The following is a 19,149-nucleotide window of genomic DNA, read 5'->3' on the forward strand; positions in this document are numbered from 1 at the left end:
TTCTGCATCGCTGAAAGTCCGATTCACTGGTCATTCACCCCTCTCTCGCGCCCTCCTCCCCACCCCAGCTCACCCCCTTGGGGTCCCGGCTCAGGAGCAGCAGCTGGGGGCTCTGTTCACTTCCGATACCCACTTCCGTCGGGTCAGAGGTGCGACCCTCATCTGGGAGGCCGTGTGGGCCGTTGCTGCGATGGGCGGTGGGATGTCGAGAAGACGTAGGGAGCTGGGGGCCACCGGTGGAGAGCTCGAACCCCGTGTGTTTCCAGGCTTGGGGGTCAGGCTCCACTCAGCAACCACTGTGACTTCTCACCTTCAGAGCCAGCCCCAAGTGTGATGGAGAGAGGGTGGGCCAGGCTCCAGGGCTCTGGCTCTTCCTGTGGTCCTGTATCTCCACCTCGCCCGCCTTACAGGGGAACCCATCGGCTGCTCTGTCTGCCTCCTTACCTGAGAACGAGGAGGCTGGGGAACGTGATTGTGTCAGACGTCACACAGACATGCACTTTGGTGAAGTCTGATGGGGGTAGTGCTAGGAGGAGCGGAATAGTCAAGTCATGAATCAGCTGATAGACGGGATTCAGTCTGTTAGAGGGTCAGATGGGAAAGATTTGGCTAAGAAAGGTGTGGGAGGCGGTTATTAGGTCTGGGTGCAGAGGAGAAAAGCCTGGTGGCACGGATGTCCTCAAGTCCTCCAGAAGTCCTCACTGTTGAACTCAGAGGCCAGTGGGGGAGCTTTCGGTTATACAGTGGACTTTTTTTTTCTTCCTGCAAGAGGGTGAAAGCGTATAAATTTGTGTACATTTTTAATCAGGGCTAGCGATAATGCATGCTGACCAGTGTTATTCTAGGGGACTGGGACTCTCTGATACCTTGAAGTAGAGGTTGCCATTTAACAAGAAAAAGTGAGGAAGGACAGATTTAAGTTGAATGGGGGATGGGGCAAGTTCCACTTAGGAGATGTTGGTTAGCAATGCCTGGGCCACGGATGCACCGGGGAGAGGAGGAGATGCAGGTATGACAAGCAGTCATTAGCCTTTGGAAAGTCACTAAAGCAGGGGCAGGAAGAAGTCATCTGAGAAAAATTACGTTAATTCTTGCAATGCCCCGTGAAGTGCTTTACCTTAAAGCTGGCAGACCTGAAGCTGAGAAGTTCCCATGACTTCCGCGTCCTGGGTCACACAGCTCAGTAACGGCAGAGTTGCCCTGAGTCCTCTGACTTCACCCGTCAAGCAATTTCCACTGCGTTGTTCTGCCTTTCTACTCACTTTGATCACTTCCAATATGATTTGGTTCTGCTATTAGAAAAAATAACTACTTATTCTATCACCTATTAGCCACAATAAGAATTGCAGGATATGGGGCACCTGGGTGGCTCAGTGGGTTAAGCCACTGCCTTCAGCCCAGGTCATGATCCCAGGGTCCTGGGATTGAGCCCCGCATCGGGCTCTCTGCTCAGCAGGGAGCCTGCTTCTTCTCTCTCTCTCTCTGCCTGCCTCTCTGCCCACTTGTGATCCCTGTCTGTCAAATAAATAAATAAAATCTTTAAAAAAAGAAAAAAGAATTGCAGGATGACCTTCTTTAAAAGGATTTTTATTATTTATTTGTTATTTATTATTATCCTTTATAGCAATTTCTGATGTTTAAAACCTTTTATTTATTTTCTGTTTAAAAGGTGTGGGGTGTGTGTTTTGCAGTAAGTCAAATATTACGGAAATATAACACCTAGAAAGTAAAATTTCCCTATAGTCATACTATTCCCAAAGAAAACACCCCACATTATTTTTGCGAGGATCTGGAAAAGCAGAATTTGTTCCTTGTCTGGCAGTCCTTTGGAGAGCCTTCCTGTGAAGTGACACTTGAAACTGGGGCAGCTACTCAGTACGAATCAAGATCTTTTCTGGTTCCTGGGGGTGGTTTTGAGGCTGGCTCCCTGGGTTTGTCAGAGCTGATCTACCTGGCTTTCCGGCCGGGGGCTCGCCCGTGGACGCTCCTTCTCAGGCCCCGCTTCCAGCTGGGCTGCTCTCAAGTTCTTTCCTCTTACGGTTTTCCTCCTCACTGTTCCCTCTTCTTCCTGGCTCTCTCTCTTCTGCTGCTTGTGTGAGACAATTTCCTTGGGGGTTTTCTTGGCTCTGACCTTGGGATTTCATGTTATAGATGACAGGCAGAGTCACAAATGTTCTCCAAGTCATCCTTAAAGAACGCAGTCCTCATTGGTAATGAGATGCTTCAGACATTTTATATTATGGAAATGACCCCAGCAATGCCTGGCCTTGAAAACATCCCCATGCGGGCTTCATAGTTGTGGTCTGAGATGTTTCGCATTCCAGAGTTTTCCTTTTGCATGGGAACTAAGGGCGTCGCCCATCTTCCCACCAACTTCTCTTTCTTTCAGAGAGAATATGAAACCAGTTCAATGCTCTCTAAAATGTAGTTAGATAAGAGCGTGTGTTTACGAAAACGACCCACCAGGCGAAAACGACCCACCAGGCGCTCGGGTAAAACCTCTCCGGCAGTTTTGTGGGGCCTGGATTTCTCCAGTTCTGGCTGGTGCTCGGTCAAGGATTTCGTGTAAGGAACAGCATGTTCTTCGGCGAGGCAGCATCTGCACACTCAAACAGGACCTCAGACACAAGGCAGCACCTGTGGCAAGGAAGGGACATGTACCTGCTCTTCCTCGACGTTTGTTCATTCTGTTCTTCCCTTCGTGGTTTTTCTGAAACAGAGGAAAAAGAGGGGAATCCAGAATGGGTTCCAGCTGTGCAGGTGCTGATGCCTGCGAATTGGAACATGATTCTGTGGCTTCCCCCCAGCTTTTCTCGTTCTTTCTTCCCATCGTGTGAGTCTGAGGGTTTTGCTGACCAGCAGCTCCTCCTGGCACGCGCAGCAGCAGCAGCAGAGCTCCTTCATGTAGAAGTTTACAATCCGTCCTCTTTCCTCCCACCAAATTAGAGAAAGGAAACCCAGGATTCCGAGGACCTGTTCAGTGCTGGGCGCTCTCATACCTACTGATTCCTTCACTCCTCCCATCCCCTGCCAAGTGCTCCATCACAGACGAAGAAAAATAGGAAGCAAAGCTGGGGTTCAGATCACGCCCATCCGACTCCGAACTCTTTGCTCTCCTGTCCCTGCTTAAGCAAGATCTGGAGTTGTGGGATTTTATTTTATTTTTATTTTATTTTGAGAGAGAGAGAGAGATTGAGTGCATGGAGGGGCGGAGGGAGAAAATCCCATCAAGACTGGAGCTGAAGTCAAGGGTCAGAAGCCCGACCGCTAAGCCACTCAGGCGCCCCTGTGGACCCTGTTCCGTTATTTATTTTTTTATTTTTTAAGATTTTATTTATTTATTTGACTGACAGAGATCACAAGTAGGCAGAGAGGCAGGCAGAGAGAGAAGGGGAAATAGGCTCCCTGCTGAGCAGAGAGCCCGATGCGGAGCCCGAGGCGGGGCTCGATCCCAGGACCCTGGGATCATGACCTGAGCTGAAGGCAGAGGCTTAACCCACTGAGACACCCAGGCACCCCCTTTTTTCTTTTTTTCTTCTTTTTTTTTAATGGTTGTTTTAAAGCAGCACACAGAAGGTAGGTGTTGGCACACATTCTTAAATAATTTACTTTATAATTATTTTAATGATGAAGTTAGCCAGGCGTCTTCTGAAAAAATTTGCCAATTATAAACTTCAGAGTATACATTCAGAGTAAAGTGACCCCTTGGGCATGGATGACTCTTACCTAGGAGGCTTCTGCAAGCTGGACTTTTGTTCCCCTGGTCATGTTGGGGAGCTTTGGCCTCCACAAGGTGTTTTTGAATTTCTCTGTCCAAAAGCTGCTCTCTCCTCATATCAGCCATAAAGTCATGATATTTTATCACTTTAATCCTTAGTGGTATTACATTAATGATGTCCTGTCTCTACTGCTAGTGGTAAATCTCTTCCTTTTTTTTTAATTTTAAGATTTATTTATTTTAGGGGTGCCTGGGTCAGTTGAGTGTCTGACTTTTGGTTTCAGCTGGGGTTGCGGTCTTGGGGTCCTGAGATCAAGCTCCAAGTCGGGCTCCATGCAGAGCACGGAGTCCGCTTGGATTTCTCTATCCATCTCCCTCTATTCTCACCCACCCCCACCATGCGCGCTCGCTCTCTCTCTCTCTCCCTCAAATAAGTAAATCTTTCTTAAGAGAGAGAATCCTCAAGCAGGCTCCTCACTGAGTGCGGAGCTCAATGTGGGGTTTGATCCCAGGATCCTGAGGTCATGACCGAGCTGAAATCAGGAGTCGACCTGCTTAACCAGCTGACCCACACAGGCGCCCCTAAATGGTAAACCTCTTACAGGCAGGAAGAGAGCTGATCAGTGAGTAACAAGAGTAACACCTGGTCCCTGAGTGCTTTGAGCAGTGAGTAGTTTTGGAATGAGCAAATAAATAATTGTACCCACGTGAAAGTGACCTGAAAAGAGAAAAATGAGGCTGTTAAATTATTTTATACCATAGAGTTAGTCACAAGCCATTTCAAGGTGGAGTAGGCACAGAAATCATAAAAGTACAGCTCCTCCCTAGATAGAGCAGCAAATGCAGCGCTAAATCAACTAAGGTCTTACTGTTACTTACTTAGTGGTTCCATGTTGGCGCGTTCATTTGAGGGAATGGTCAAAACTAAGCCTTGTATTACCGGTTTCGCGTGCCTTGGCTGCGGAAATCAAAGTCTGGCCTTGGCGTTGCCAGGACAAGTGAAAATACATGCAGAGCTCCTTCGTCAGTTCGAATTCTCAACTTACATTTCTCATGGTTGCCAAAGAATTAGGACTTTAGAGAGCCCCCCCCCCCGCCCCGCACTTTAACATACTGGATTTTGGTAGCAGCTGAAACCATTGTATTGTCTGGGGCTGTCTGAGAAGTTGTAGGTCATCGTGCTGTACCATGGCTAAGTGCACGGTCTCTAGAGTCTAGAACCTGACGTCTGGGCCCAGATTTCAGGTCTTCAGCTTACTAGCTGTGCGACCTTGGGTAAATCACTAAACTTAAGTGCCTCTGTTTTCTCATCTAAAGTTGAGTTTGGGTCATAATAGTAACTATCTTGTAGAATTGTTAAGATAAATTAACTAGCTCATTATTAAGGCTTTTCTGGAACATTGGAAATGGTCGATGAATGTTAGCGGTTATTATGGTCGTGGAATCCCAAATGGCCCGACCCATCTTTACCCAGTCATTATTTTCCTTGCATTGGTAAGGGGGATGTTTACTGAAATTCTCTCTGAGATTTAATAATAAGGATAATGCTGGAGATCACATTCTGCAGGATCTGGAAGGTGTGGATATGTAGACATTGGCTATCAGGTCTCCCCAGATGGAGGAAATGGTGTGAATAAACTCTGTTGGTGAGAAATGTGGGCCTGTCTCAGGAGTAGTAAGGGTCAGGGTTGAGCTTCAGGGCAAGGTGCCCTGTAGGGAGAAGTGGGAGATTACGTAGGAGATTTGAGATTAGCCCATGGAGGTCCCGAGATGGCAGGTCAAGGAGTCTGGATTGGGGGCCTTTGAGTTCGGAGATCCCTTTTGCAGCAAGAGAGAGAGAGGCGGGACCAAACGGAAGGTGGTTGAGTCGGTGGGAATAAAGGGGCGGAGGGTACGGTCTTGATCACACTTCAGAATTTATGCAAGGGACAACTGGGTCTCACACATCGGTAAGATAGGGATAGAGAAATACGATTTCGGTTTCAGGAACATCAGTTTGAGGTGCTGATGGGATAACCCACGAGAATCGTCCCTTTGATAGAGATTCAGAACTGGAACTCAGGCAAAAAGTTCAGTAATAGAGGTGGAAAGCTGAGAGTCCTTTCCAGATGCGTGGTAGTGGGCGAAGACATGATAATACATGAAATTCCCAAAGACTGCACCCATTGACTCGAAAGAGATCCTACACTTTCGCAGGGAGAGATTAAGGCAAGAAGCAGTAAACACGGTGACATAAAATTCTGGGACGTAGGAATTCGGTTCAGCTGTTGTGTGTGACTTAGAGCCTCTACTTGCTTTTCCTACAGTGCTTTCTAGTTTTTAAACCTGCTGGTGAACCACAGGAGGGACTTCCTACTTCACTACTTCCAGTCGCATACTGATGGCCAGTGACCCTCCAGGTTCCTTTAATACTGGGCAGAGAATTAGGCTCAAATTATGGAATTTTAAAATGGCAATATGAAATGTACATATTTCATAGTCCAGAGTTAGAAGACTCTGAAGAAATACATTTAAATTTTAAAAACTTCAAGACCAAACTGTTTTATAACCCTTCATTTTGCATGTGGTTTTCAGTGGGTATAAAAATACTCAGTGGGTGCGTGGGTGGTTTCTCGTGTTTTGGAAATGGTGAGAATATGAGATGCTGTGCGTTGGGTTCTGGGATGAGAGCTATAATTACTGACTCTGATTCTTTCCCAGGATTGGCTCATGGGTGGGTATCTGTTTGATCTAAAAACCCAACCATGCAGAAGCCACAGTCATAAACTACTCTCCCTCCCCCACGCCCCCCCCCCCCCCGCTGCCCCTCCTCCCCCCGGAAATGGAAAGAACTGTGGCGGGGACGAGGGTGATGGCTCTTCCCTGCCTTGCCTCCTTTAGGCTGTTCGCTGGTGGTTTGGGTCAGAGCTGGAGGGCAGGGGGAGGCTGGGGGGCTGGCATCTCCCGGCCTGAGCACAGCAGCCACTAACAGCTGTGGCGGCAAGAGTTCTAAATAGAACCCAGACTCACTTCAGATCCTCCTCCCCCAAGTCTTGGAGGATGTGGTAAACACCCTAAAAATACCTGCTGTCTGAACCTTTGAGGTCTGGAAAAGGAAGGGGCAGGTGGTAGAATTAGGGCCGTGTGGTAGTGTGAGGAGGCGTGGCCAGCGACCAGGCCTGCTGCCCGTGGGGGCCCCTGTCCGTGGGGGCCTCCTGCCCGTGGGGGCCCCTGCCCGTGGGGGCCTCCTGCCCATGGGGCCTGCTGCCCGTGGGGGCCCCTGCCCTTGGGGGCTCCTGCCCGTGGGGGCCTCCTGCCCGTGGGGGCCCCTGCCTGTGGGGGCCTCCTGCCCGTGGGGGTCTGCTGCCCGTGGGGGCCCCTGCCCGTGGGGGCCTCCTGCCCTTGGGGGCTCCTGCCCGTGGGGGCCCACCTCCCGTGGGGTCTGCTACCAAGCTGCTCGGGGAGCTGTCGCCCGCGCCATCCTGTTCAAGGATCAGTGCCTCCTCTTGAGTCTCCTATTCGCTGTTGGCAGGTTTCCAGGAAACTATTCATAGACCAGGCATCTGCTCTCTATCCCATTGACCTCATACCTGCAGCGGCCACCATGGGACTCGGGCAGTGTGCCGGGTTTTAGTTGTATTTCACAGAATTAGAATTTTAGAGCGGCAAGGACCTTAGCCATTACATTGTTCGTGAAACGTTCCTTAAACGCACTGTATCGAGGGAGGCCTTTTTCTCAGCCTAGATAGTGACCACAGGGATGTGAAAACGGAGTCTCGGTCTTCGACAATGAAGAGAAATCCCAGTCATCATTATGTAACGCAGAAGAAGGAATCCGATCTTTTTAAAAATATCGATGAAACGGTCCTCTGCAAAACTTCTTTTTTATGAAAAAAAAAAAAAAAAGGGTTGTGGGACTCTTTTTCTTACTCAGACTTCAGTATTTTGAATACAAAGAACATTGGTAACTGAACCAGAAAGAACACCAGGAGTCTTGCTTTCAAGGGGACTTTGAATATCTAGATTAGTTTCAATATCTAGATACCAGTATCTGATTTCAATATCAGTAACCATGATGTTGTAATGGAGGGACCATAGCTCACCTCTGTTTTCTTGGGAAAGGAGATTGTCACAGATGACCGCCCAGTACATCCAAGACGCATTCAGAGTCATGGAGGCAGTCAGCACCATTATAAAATAGCATAAATCACCCACATTTTTAAGTGTATGAGAACTCTCTTACCCCAGTCTCCTCCAGTAACTGGAGGAGGCCCAGTGAGTGTGGAGCCCATGCTGGGTGCTCTGGAGGCGGAGGCAAAGATGCCCCCAAACCCGGTAGAGCTGATGGTGGAGACACCACCACTTCAAGCCCTGAGTTGTTTTAAATATGTTGCATTTATGGTGGTTACAGAACTTTTATAGTTGTAACAAGTATGTATCTTCCATTCTGAGGGTCTCAGAGTTCCTTTCTGTGTCTGGAAGAACGTTCTTATTTTGTACTCTGGGTTGAAAGTAAATTGAAAGTTTTTCTTGAATTTTTGAAAAAACAACATCATGGTGGGTTTTTTATGTCACTTCATGCCTGTCTGCCAGGCTGGAAGCGGGTATTTCCCCGGACCAGTACACTTGGAAGCAGAAGTGAGATTCCTTGGGAGAGAATCTGGTGGTTTGGGTCAGAGCTGGAGGGCAGAGGGAAGCTGGGAGGCTGGGGGGCTGGCATCTCCCGGAGATGAGTCTGCTTTGGAGACTCTCTCTCTTCTGGGAGAGAGTCTGCTTTGGGAGTCTGTGTGGTTTTGTGGAAAGAGCGTGGCTTTGGGATTTTTAGTTGCTTCAGTTTGCAGATGGCAAGGAGGGTGTGGGTTTAGAGGGAATCTTCTTTTTCGACGCATGTCAGGAAGAGACGCAGGGAGAGGGTCACAGCCACAACCACAGCGCGGGGTAACTCAGGTGGCATCATTGCTGAATTCTCAAACGTTTCCCTCTGAAATTCCAGAATGAAGAGCTTCGAAACTTGTCCCTTTCTGGACATGTCGGATTTGACAGTCTCCCGGACCAGCTGGTCAATAAGTCTACTTCTCAAGGATTCTGTTTCAACATCCTGTGTGTTGGTAAGTGACTCATCTCCGGCTGCTCAGCAGGCTGCTCTGATCCTGAAGTGTTGGCAGGTGACTGTCAGAGGGACACATTTCGGGGAAAGAGGGGCATGGTACTTGTACTACTCTTCTTTCTCTCATTAGTAAGCCTGGGCAGTAATACACTGTGGATGTCACAGAGTTACAAAGATTGGGACTTGTATGTGGTAAATGTTTCATGAACTTTGTGATGTTACTCAAATTGGTATTTTTATGTGTGTCACACTGTCAGGTGGTCAGTTCAGTGTTTTTAAAACACTTACTTTCATTTTTGGTGGGGTGAGGGACTTAGAGCCTGGCAAGACTATAAGAAGGGACTGACAGGAACACGCATAGAGGGAGCATTCAAAAGCATTTTTAGAATTTATTTCTCGGCTCTTTGACTAGCGTGCAGTAGAAACCTCCACTGAAGTCTTTTTAGAGGTATAAAATCCAAAATTACTCTAACTTCTATAATAAACCTAATGTTTATATTTCTGGTTTTTAGAGCAAAAGAATGTAGAATTCTGTTTTATATCTGGAGTAAATTTTCTGCCTGAATTACAGATTAAATACACATTTAATCTTTAAATTGGCATCAAAAACTGACCTTTAGTGTTTTCCTGATAGATCAATGGAAAAAAATCCAAGACACTGGATTTCCCTACCTCCTCAGTGTGTTTTATTCGTATCTTGCAGATGTGCATTCATCTGGGCCTCTGGCCTTGGTGTTTTTCTTCTCTCTGGCCATATGCTTTTTAAAGGGAAGGCAGAAGAGATGGTGAGGAGGAAACCAGTAGTCTAAGTCTTGGTTTGAAGCAGAAATGCTGCTGGGAGCGGTGACGGCCTTCCCCTCACGGCCGCTCCCGGCGCGCGGCCAGGCTGCACGGCAGTGAAGCGGCTCGGGCTGCGTCGTCTTGCCGTTGTCCTCTTGTCCTCCGGTGTGTGCTTGGGAGACCTCACCCTGAGACAGACCGGGAAGGTTACGTGTGTGGGCACGTGGACCGTCCTTTGCCTGAGCTTGGCTGAATGTACCAGGCTTCTGTTGTCCAAGTAAAATGAACTGAATTTTAAAAAGGTAGATGTTGAATATAAGAACCACCATTTTAAAAATGTTAGTTATTAGGGGAAGGGACAGATATTTTCTTTTTCAAAAAACCTGAACATATTAAATGTAGCCCCTGTACTGGGGGTTCGTTGGTAGAAAGCCACGCTGACTTGTGCACTAGACCAGCTCACTCAGGCATTATGTCTTAAGTGTCAGGTAAGAGAAGAACTCGAGAGAAACATGACCAAAGCAGCCAGCTCTTTCGCATCCCCCTTTTCCTGACATGAGGCTGTTTAAAATTCAGCAGGGGAGCCCCCGAATGGCAGCTGGTTCTACAGAGCGGCAGAAATGAGTTGTCCTTTCTCCGAGGGTGAATGCTTGTTGCAGAGCAGGGCGATTCTTCATTAGCGTAGCAATTTGTTGGCAGTTTGTTGATTTTCTATTGAAAAGTGCTCTGAATTATAGGCCAATTACTACTCTGGCTTCTCTTGCCTGCCTCCCCCAGCCCTGTCTCCAAGATCAGCTTCAAGAATACATGTAAGAGGGCGCCTGGGTGGCTCAGAGGGTTAAGCCTCTGCCTTCGGCTCAGGTCATGATCTCAGGGTCCTGGGATCGAGTCCCACGTCGGGCTCTCTGCTCAGCGGGGAGCCTGCTTCCTCCTCTCTCTCTCTCTGCCTGCCTCTCTACCTGCTTGTGATCTCTGTCTGTCAAATAAATAAATAAAATCGTTAAAAAATTAAAAAAAAAAAAAAATACATGTAAGAGTTATGCCCCAGCCCCTGCAAGTAGGAAAAAGGCTTCCAGTGGGAGTGTGCTTGCTGGAAGGACCTGGTTTGAGCCGATGGGTGGTGTGCGGTGGGTGTGTTGGCTCCCTGGCTGACCCCGTGTACGTAGCACGATTATGAGGCTAGTTGGAATTCATCACAAGCCACATCCGCGCTGCCCGGATGGATTTGTAAAGCAGCTGCTATTCTGACTTCCCGGGTAGGTGAGAATACCTATCATTTTTAGATATTTATTCTGGGCTCATTCTTAAACAGGTTTAAAATTAGTTTTTTGATTTAATTACAACAATACATATGTATATTTTAATTAGGAGCTCTTCCCTGCCCCCTCCCCCTCCTGCCCTCAGTTCCATTCCATAGCGTAGCCCTGTGGAATCCTTCTGCAAATCTTAACATTTTTCTGTACTCAAAAAATATTTTTGGTGGCTTCAAACAACACTGGCTTATTATCTTATAGTTCTGTAGAAGTCCTACCAGGCTAAAATCAAGGCATCCACAGGGCTGAGTTTCTTGCCACAGGCTGTGGGGGAGTGTCCGTTGCCTTGCTGTTGCCAGCTTCTAGAGGCTGTCTGCATCCTTCGCTTGTGGACACTTTCCTCCATCTTCAAGGCCGGCAGTGTTGTGTTTCTCTCTGACTGTTTTTGTGTTAGGAAAGTTTCCACAGAGAATTCCAGAAATCCAGTTGAAACTAACTCAGTTAAGAGGCCTCCGCAGCTCCAAAACACACTGAAAGAGTCCTACACTGAATCGTGTAATTAAGACCAGCTGGCTCTGGACATTCGCAGAGTCTTCTGGAGGCCGTGTCTGGTTCTTGGTCCTGCTTGCTTCTGCGGGGCCTCATGTGCGGGTAGCGGCGTCAGGTGGCCGGTGTGGCTCCCGGCAGCAGGTGCGGCTCCCGGCAGCAGGTGCTGGCCTAGCGGCCCCTGAGGACAACAGAGCCATTCCTGATGTGTCTCGCTGAACAGTCACAGGATGTCTCTGAGTCACATGCCTACGTGGGCTGGGATATGGGGTTAGTTCAGCATAAAACACCACAGGTGCCCTGTGAGGAAGAAGATGTGATGGGAGAGGAGGTTGGGCGTGGAGGAGACGCACTCTGGGCAGATAAACAGCTCCGCGCTCCGCACAGTTATGCAGGTACTTCAATGCTTTGGTTTTACACCAACACCAATGAGATCACACTGTCCATATTCTTCTGCACTTTTTTTTTTTTTTTTTTTTATGCTACAGTAAGTCCTGGCCGTTCCTCCATGCCAGTGTATCTAGCTGGCCAGGTTCACTTCCATGACCCTTTGGAACCTGGTTGGAGCCCACATGAGCCCTTCGGGAGACCCGGGTCCCGGGGTCAGCATTAAACATTAAGCATACTTGTGCACAGAGGGCAGAACACATCAGATCCCTTTCCCACAAATAATTTACAGCAAAATATCTATCAGAGAACTCTCACTGCCATCTGTCTGTCTGTCTATCTGTTCATATTATTTCAGTTCAAGTAGCCAACATAGAGTACATCATTAGGGTCAGATGTAGTGTTCAGTAACTTGTCAGTTGCGTATAACGCCCAGGGCGCTCACATCGCACGCCTTTCCTCATGCGCCTCACCCCAATATCCCAGCCCCCCAACCTCCACCCTCCAGCCACCCTTCTGTAGTTACAAGAGTCTCTCGTGGTGGTTCTCCCTCTCTCGTGACTTCCCATTCAGTTTGCCTCCCTTCCCCTATGGTCCCCTGTGCTGTTTCTTAGGTTCCACCTAGGAAGGAAGTCCTGGGATGATTGTCTTTCTCTGATTGGCTGCTTTAGCTCAGCATGATACCTTTCAGTTCCTTCACAAGGGTCCATCTATTTTTAAAGTCAGAGTCTGTGGAAAAGTATTCTATTTGATCAAAATATTTGACAGCCACTTAGAGGAGTAGGTATCATTTAATTTAAGTATATCCATGCTACTTTTCACCTTGTCACTCTACTGTCCTTATGTATTTTTTTTTTAACACACTATGCACGTGTGTGCTATTTAAAGCATCATTATTTTATTTTCATGTGATAAATATGGGAGGCAAATGAGAATTTTAAGAAGAGAGTTACGATCCTAGTAAGGAAACTGATCGTGTTTAACAAGAAAGCCTTGAATTTTAATTTTATTTTGTAGCAGGAGCTTTTAGGTTGCAAAGAGGGGAAACAAACCAGGGCCGTGATTCATCCTGGCATGAGCTAGTGGTAGAGGCCACGAGTTCAGTGTCTGGTATCAGAACCCAAACCTGCTGAATCCTGAAAAGAAGTGTAATAAAGAGGAGAGGAGTGTTCACTTAATAGGGAAGGAAACTCTTTTGGTGTTAAATTGGATGCCAGACCCCCACCTCTCTCCTGCTTTAGGGTGCTAAAGCTGTACTTTTTTTACATAAAGCCTTTTCTTACCATGCTGTAATTCTCTAGGGAATCGGAATTATTCAACCTTTCTTCACAATTTTAAATTCATGCACCTTACTCATTTTCCAAAATGGCATTAACTCTGTGAGAACCTTCAACATCGATCCAGAAGTATGTAAGTTCTTTGACTATATACACAGACGGATAAAACACTGTAACATCCCTGCGTTTGAAGAGCCACCGGTTCAGTAGGGTCAAAGTCAATTAATAATACATCTGGAAGATAGAAATCTTCCTTGTAAACCCACCACAGTTGTTTTGAGAGAATGACAGGAGTAGAAAACATGCAAGTTTAAGATCTTTATAGCCAAGACTATAGTATGAACATAACTGTGGAATTTTACACTTAAATCTTTTTTTCTCAAGAATTTTATTAAAATTTTTTTTATTTGGGTGTGGCTGACACATGTTACATTAGCTTCAGGTGTACATTTGTATCCCATATTGCTTTTCCAGGAAAGGATATGAAATGATTTACAGGGTGAAGTGAATGAGTAAATGAATAAAGATAAAATTAACCTCAGAAAATAAAGAGAAGCCAGGACAAGTCAGAGCTAAAGCTATCAGGTCAGTCTGGAGCAGTTCCTTCAGGGGTGGACTTGCCTCTCAGCCCGTGGTCAGAGCATGGAGTGAATCCGTTCACCCAAAAGATACTCACTGAGCACATACTACATGTCAGACATCAGCTAAAAGTCGAACGATGACAGATTTATGGTATGTGTAAAGTGAAAACAAAACAGTTGCTCCAGATGAAACGGTTTTGTCTAGAAAAATCTCCCCCCGGGATTCTCAGCAGAGATGCGCTCCGTGTCACTGCAGTTAAGTCTAGATCTCTAAAACCCCCAGATCGGTGCAGTTGACCACACAGTGCCGAGGGTCACACGCTGCACTTTCACGCCCCTCACTCAGGCTGGTGGCACTAGACAAAGCTCTATCATCGAAGGTGATTTGATGAGGAGTTAGAACAACACAGCTTAGGAGCAGAGCTCTTTGATTATCCGGTTTCATCCTAGAATAAGATTCTGGAATATTTAGAGGAGGCAGGCCGACCTTCATGCACAATTATTTGGATAATTAAACAAGTTGCCAGACCTGGCATTCAGTAAAAGATGCTGAATCATGGATTGGCTTTTGATCAATCTACAATTACCTTCTAATTAAATGTAATCCTGCTGGGTCTTTTTTTCTTTTTTCTTAATTTCTTCCTCCCTCCTTCCTTCTCTTTCTTTCTCACACACACTCTCTCCCTCTCTTCTTCATTCTTCTTTTTCTTCTTCTTCTTCTTTTTATTTTAACGTGCAGCTTAGAGCTTGTGGTTTAAATAAGCCTGTGAATAGAATGGAAGAGTTAGAGTTGGACTGGATGTGGGTGTCCTGTCCACCAGACTTGGCAGGAGCAAAAGAAGCAGAAGCTCCAGATAGAACTTGAAGAGCAAATCTCTGCTGTAACAACGGAATGTTCAGGCAGATGTATTTATAACAGAACAAACAACAAACGCCAAAAAGTCTACCCAAACGGCAAATCTCAGTATAAATGATCATCATGATCATTTTTTTCCTTCAGCTAACTTTTGATGAATGCCTGTGTTGAGCCAGATACTCCACTAGGGAGTTCTGAAATGCTTCAGAGCTGGTGTTAGTCATTTATTTTCTCAAAATATTGTTGTGGTTGTTGGGTTTGAATCCAGACTTACTAGGCTTTCTGTTACTCAGAATGAAGCCTTTTTGCTCTTTTGGGTGGCTCAGAATTCTAGAAGATGCCCTACTTTCTGAGGATAGAGAGAGGCCTGACGAATGATGGACTCCAAACTCCCCTCGTTCTGTAATTCCTTGTTCCAAAATTTGTCATTCCTTCTCAACTGCCTTTGGTGAATCACACTGCTGCGAGAGTAGCCGTGTCTAATTATGGCCCTTAAAAGCACAGAGCATAGAAATGGAAAGCAGAGCACTCTGAAATTTAGAGGAACAGTGGTTTTTCCAAGCCATTGATCAGCCCTGTGCTATAAGTAGTGCCTGGAAAGCTAATTGTTCATTTGTTCATAATTTCCACCTTAATGTAAATGATAATTAAAATTACCTTGCGTTACCAAAAAAAAAAAAAAAAAAAAAACACAGTATTCCTGATTCACATGGGCTTAACGAATTCTCAACCTAGTAAAATGGATTGGGCATTTCAGTCCTGTCTAGGTAACCTGGGATCCTTACCATGTAAATTGAAGTCTTCATTGCTGTTCGCAGGGTCACTACTGTGTACTGAGGGACACTTTAACCTTGTGCAGAGACCTTTCTAAAATAGTTCTGCTGCTGTTCCTTTGTCTGTGTTCTGAAAATGGGTAAATCTGGAAGAGAACTTTGTGGCACTTGAGAAAGTTACAAATGTAGCAGACACGGAAAATGACTCTGGTGCCGGCAGCATTGAATTGCCTACAGATTCTAAGTGTCCGAGAGCTAGAGCTCTGTTTGTTTCTGTGTCCATTACAAAGTAACTTTGTTTTGCTCAAGGTTCTTTTGTTAAGCCGTGAATCACAGATACCAGCTGTTGGCTCTGTCCCATTAGGAAGCGAGACTAGTTTAGATATCTTTTATTGATGGGCTTTTTTTTTTTTTTTTTAAGATTTTATTCATTTGAGAGAGAGCACGGGGGACCGGGTGGGAAGAGGTTGGCAAAGGGAGAGGAAGAAACAGACTCTCCCCGCTGAGCTGGGGCGGGGCCGGGGGGGTCCATCCCGGGACGCAGAGATCATGACCTGAGCTGAAGGCAGATGCTTGACCATCTGAGCCACCCAGATGCCCTTTGCTGAGCTTTTTAATAAGAACATCCAGGAAAATAAGGAGAACCGGAAACAGTCTCAGCAGTTACATATCCAGACTTGGCAGAGATCTGGAATGACAGTCAGGATATTACAGAGGCTCAGTCAGTGTCAGTTGTCCGTTTTTATTCATCATTTTGTCCCCAGCACCCATGCTCATCACAGAGGATGTACTTAAATATTATTAATGAGTACATTTCAGGCACTAGCACTAACCTCTACTGTGTCTCTGTCTGCTCTCTTCCCCCTGTATTCCCTGCTGAGGGTCGATCAGCAACACATCTTCTATTTCCCTACAGTCTTTTCTGCCTCAGGGCCTCTGCCTACTCACTTCCCTCTGCGTGCCTTTTCTTTTCCATGCTGTTGCTTTGTGTGTGGGTTGTGTATCTCTCATTCAGACCCCCCACGGGAGAAGTTCTGATTGGACGGACAGGCCACTGTCTAGTGTGGAGCACTTTCTTGGAGCATAGTGACCAGGCTGCTGCGGTGCCTCCGGTCAGGGGCTAGTCCCGGTCCTGTTACCTGTGGTATGGTCTTGCTCGTGAGAGGAATGTGGTTATGAGAGACACTTAGAATGGTTCCGTAATGCTGAAGTAGAGTCTGCTGTTCTGTCACATTCCAGGTCAGGTTCCGAGCAACAGCGGGAGAACACCGTGTCAAGCTAATTCGTTGTCGTGGTCCCAGAGAGTGGCACGGAGCTCGGCACGTTGTAGGCACTGGAAAAAGTACTGGCTGAGTGAGGCCTGGCGGAGGAGGACATTCTTTGAGCTTAGGTGTATCAGGGGCCTGTCTAATGGGAAAGGTTAGAGAATGAGGCAGATGTACTTAGACAGTTTCATTCCAGGCAGTGATAAGACACAATAAAGCTTCTAAGGAGAGAAGCTCAGATCCAGGAACGCTCCAGCCTCCTTCAGTTTCCCGTGGCGCTGGGAAGTAATGAGTGTCACAGGGGCGCCTGGTGGCTCAGTGGGTTAAGCCTCTGCCTTGGCTCAGGTCATGGGCTCAGGATCCTGGGATCGAGCCCCACATCGGGCTCTCTGCTCAGCAGGGAGCCTGCTTCCTCCTCTCTCTCTGCCTGCCTCTCTGCCTACTTGTGATCTCTGTCTGTCAAATAAATAAATAAAATCTTCCCCCCCAAACAGAAAGTAATGGGTGTTATAGAAGCTCTGATTGGTAAGTGAAAAGTGGCTTCTGTCACACAGTGGGACAGTTGCTTTTTTAAAGCTACAAATCCCAGAGCTCTTTTTCCCATAGAATTGTCACCGTCCTAAAAGTCTTCACAGCAACCCTTTAGAAGAGGAACCTCATGGGTTTTGGATTTGTTGGAAGAGTTGCAACATGTTGGCATGTTTAAAGTGAACTGAAAGTGTAATTGGGAAATACTCCAGATTGGAAAACTGAAGGCGTTCTTACGGGTCCTGCCTCTCGGTTTCTGCCTCCCTTTCCCACCGTCGCACTCGGTTGCCGCCACCGCCACCGCCACCGCCACCAAAGCGTAGGTTCTTCCTCCTTGCCAGCTGCTTTTAACTCCACATAAGAATTCGGATTAGGAGTCTTGCTTGGTACTGTTTGAAGGCCTGGCTGACGTGCTTGCTGAGCATTTGGGGTCCGCATTTGCTTAGGGGAGCGGCCTGGGGTCCCTGCCGCTCGCGTTCACAGGCGTCGGGGCTTCAGTAAACGCCGAGGGGAGTTCCCGATGTGAATTAACAAGGCCCTTGTTGCGGGCTTTTTCGCCTCATTAACTTTGATCATCGCAGATTTCACCCGGAACCTGGAAGAGCTGCCGAGTAAATGTTCTTCCGTCTTGACGCCAGTCGTAGGGAAGGGAACATGGGAGTGATAAGGAGGCGTCACGCAGACGGGTCCCTGCGACCGGAAAACACGAGGCGTGGGTTTTCTCTCTAATAGGAAAGTCGGGATGTTGTGTTTGTTGAGTGGCGGTGTTAGAACCACGCAAAACTTAGGTGGAGACCGTGGCTCTGCCACAGAACAGTGTGACTTCAGGCAAGTTCCTTAAACTCACCAGGCCTTACCTGCCCCATCTGTGAAATGGACGGGACAGGAGCGCCTGTTTCGCGGGGGGTCGTAGTGGGATTTAAATGTGGTAATGCACTGGAAGCCCTTGCCCTGGGGCCTGTCACAGAGTAAGCCCTCGGTGACTTCAGCTGGTCTGCTGGGGTCGCTGTCACTGTCACGAGTGTTGTCTTGGAAATGTAATTCTGTTCAGCAGCATTAGATAGTGTCAGATCATTTGATGACTTCATGTAATGTAAATGAGATTGGTCTTTTTCCCCTGGTAGCAGAAACAAATAATATAGTATTTTTAAAAGTAAGGTAATTTTACACACCAGTATTTAGGAGAGGAAGACGTACAGTTTATGTCTTTATAATGTATAAGCTGACACAGGCAAGCTTACAGGTTCTTTCTCTCTATCCAGAGAGCATTAAGAAGAGCATCTCGATCTGTAAGTACAAGATCTTTTATGCTAAATGGTTCCTGGAATTCATTAAGGCCTTTTTAGGGAGGTCTTTGATAGCTTACACATGGAAAGAACTATCTTTTCGTAATGGAATTTCTGGTGATACTTTTATGAAAATTTTACAAATATGAGTGAGAATTTTCTGACGAATTCAACTGATGTCTGAGAGGCACTGACACATTCTGACCTGTCTCCCTTGTGGTCATCAGGTGAGACGGGCATTGGCAAATCCACGTTAATGGACACTTTATTCAACACCAAATTTGAAAGTGACCCGGCTACGCACAACGAACCAGGTGTCCGGTTAAAAGCCAGAAGTTACGAGCTCCAGGAAAGCAACGTACGGCTGAAGTTGACCATCGTGGACACCGTGGGATTTGGAGACCAGATAAATAAAGACGACAGGTACATCTTGGGGTTTCGTGGGGATATAGATGGACCAGGAGATAGCAGGGCCTGTCCTGGGTACATTCAAAGGCTAAATGTTCCCTAGTTATGGGGCTGGTCTTCTGTTACCTAATAGAAAAGACATTCTTGTTCTCTGAGAAATTTTCTTAGAATGTTCTTCCCTGAGGTCTGGACCAGGCAGCACAGTCGGCTCCAGCTAGTCTAAGGGGAAAAAAAAGCTTAACGGCGTTTTCCAGGAGGGTCATGGAACTAGATTTGGGGGCTTTCCCAGTAGGAAAAGCAGTCTAGAGAAACACACAGTGGTTCTACAGGACAATAGGCAGACGCCGCTGCCACCAGTCACCTCATATAATTTGGCACCCGTGGCACGGTGGAACGGTCTCCAGA

General features: G+C 46.9%; 1 protein-coding gene across 4 annotated transcripts in view; it reads left to right on the forward strand.

Moving 5' to 3' along the window:
• SEPTIN11 (septin 11) overlaps nucleotides 1-19,149 on the forward strand; it is an 89,191-nt gene that overhangs the window by 34,863 nt on the left and 35,179 nt on the right. For all 4 annotated transcript variants that reach the window (XM_045079913.1, XM_045079912.1, XM_045079911.1 and 1 more), the window contains exons 2-3: nucleotides 8,691-8,805; nucleotides 18,564-18,759. In XM_045079913.1, the coding sequence (XP_044935848.1) occupies nucleotides 8,691-8,805; nucleotides 18,564-18,759 (311 nt within the window). The remainder of the gene's footprint in view (nucleotides 1-8,690; nucleotides 8,806-18,563; nucleotides 18,760-19,149) is intronic.

The sequence above is a fragment of the Mustela putorius genome, unplaced genomic scaffold (assembly GCF_011764305.1).
Source record: "Mustela putorius furo isolate JIRA1106 unplaced genomic scaffold, ASM1176430v1.1 tig00000430_pilon_pilon_pilon, whole genome shotgun sequence".
Taxonomy (NCBI): Eukaryota; Metazoa; Chordata; class Mammalia; order Carnivora; family Mustelidae; genus Mustela; species Mustela putorius.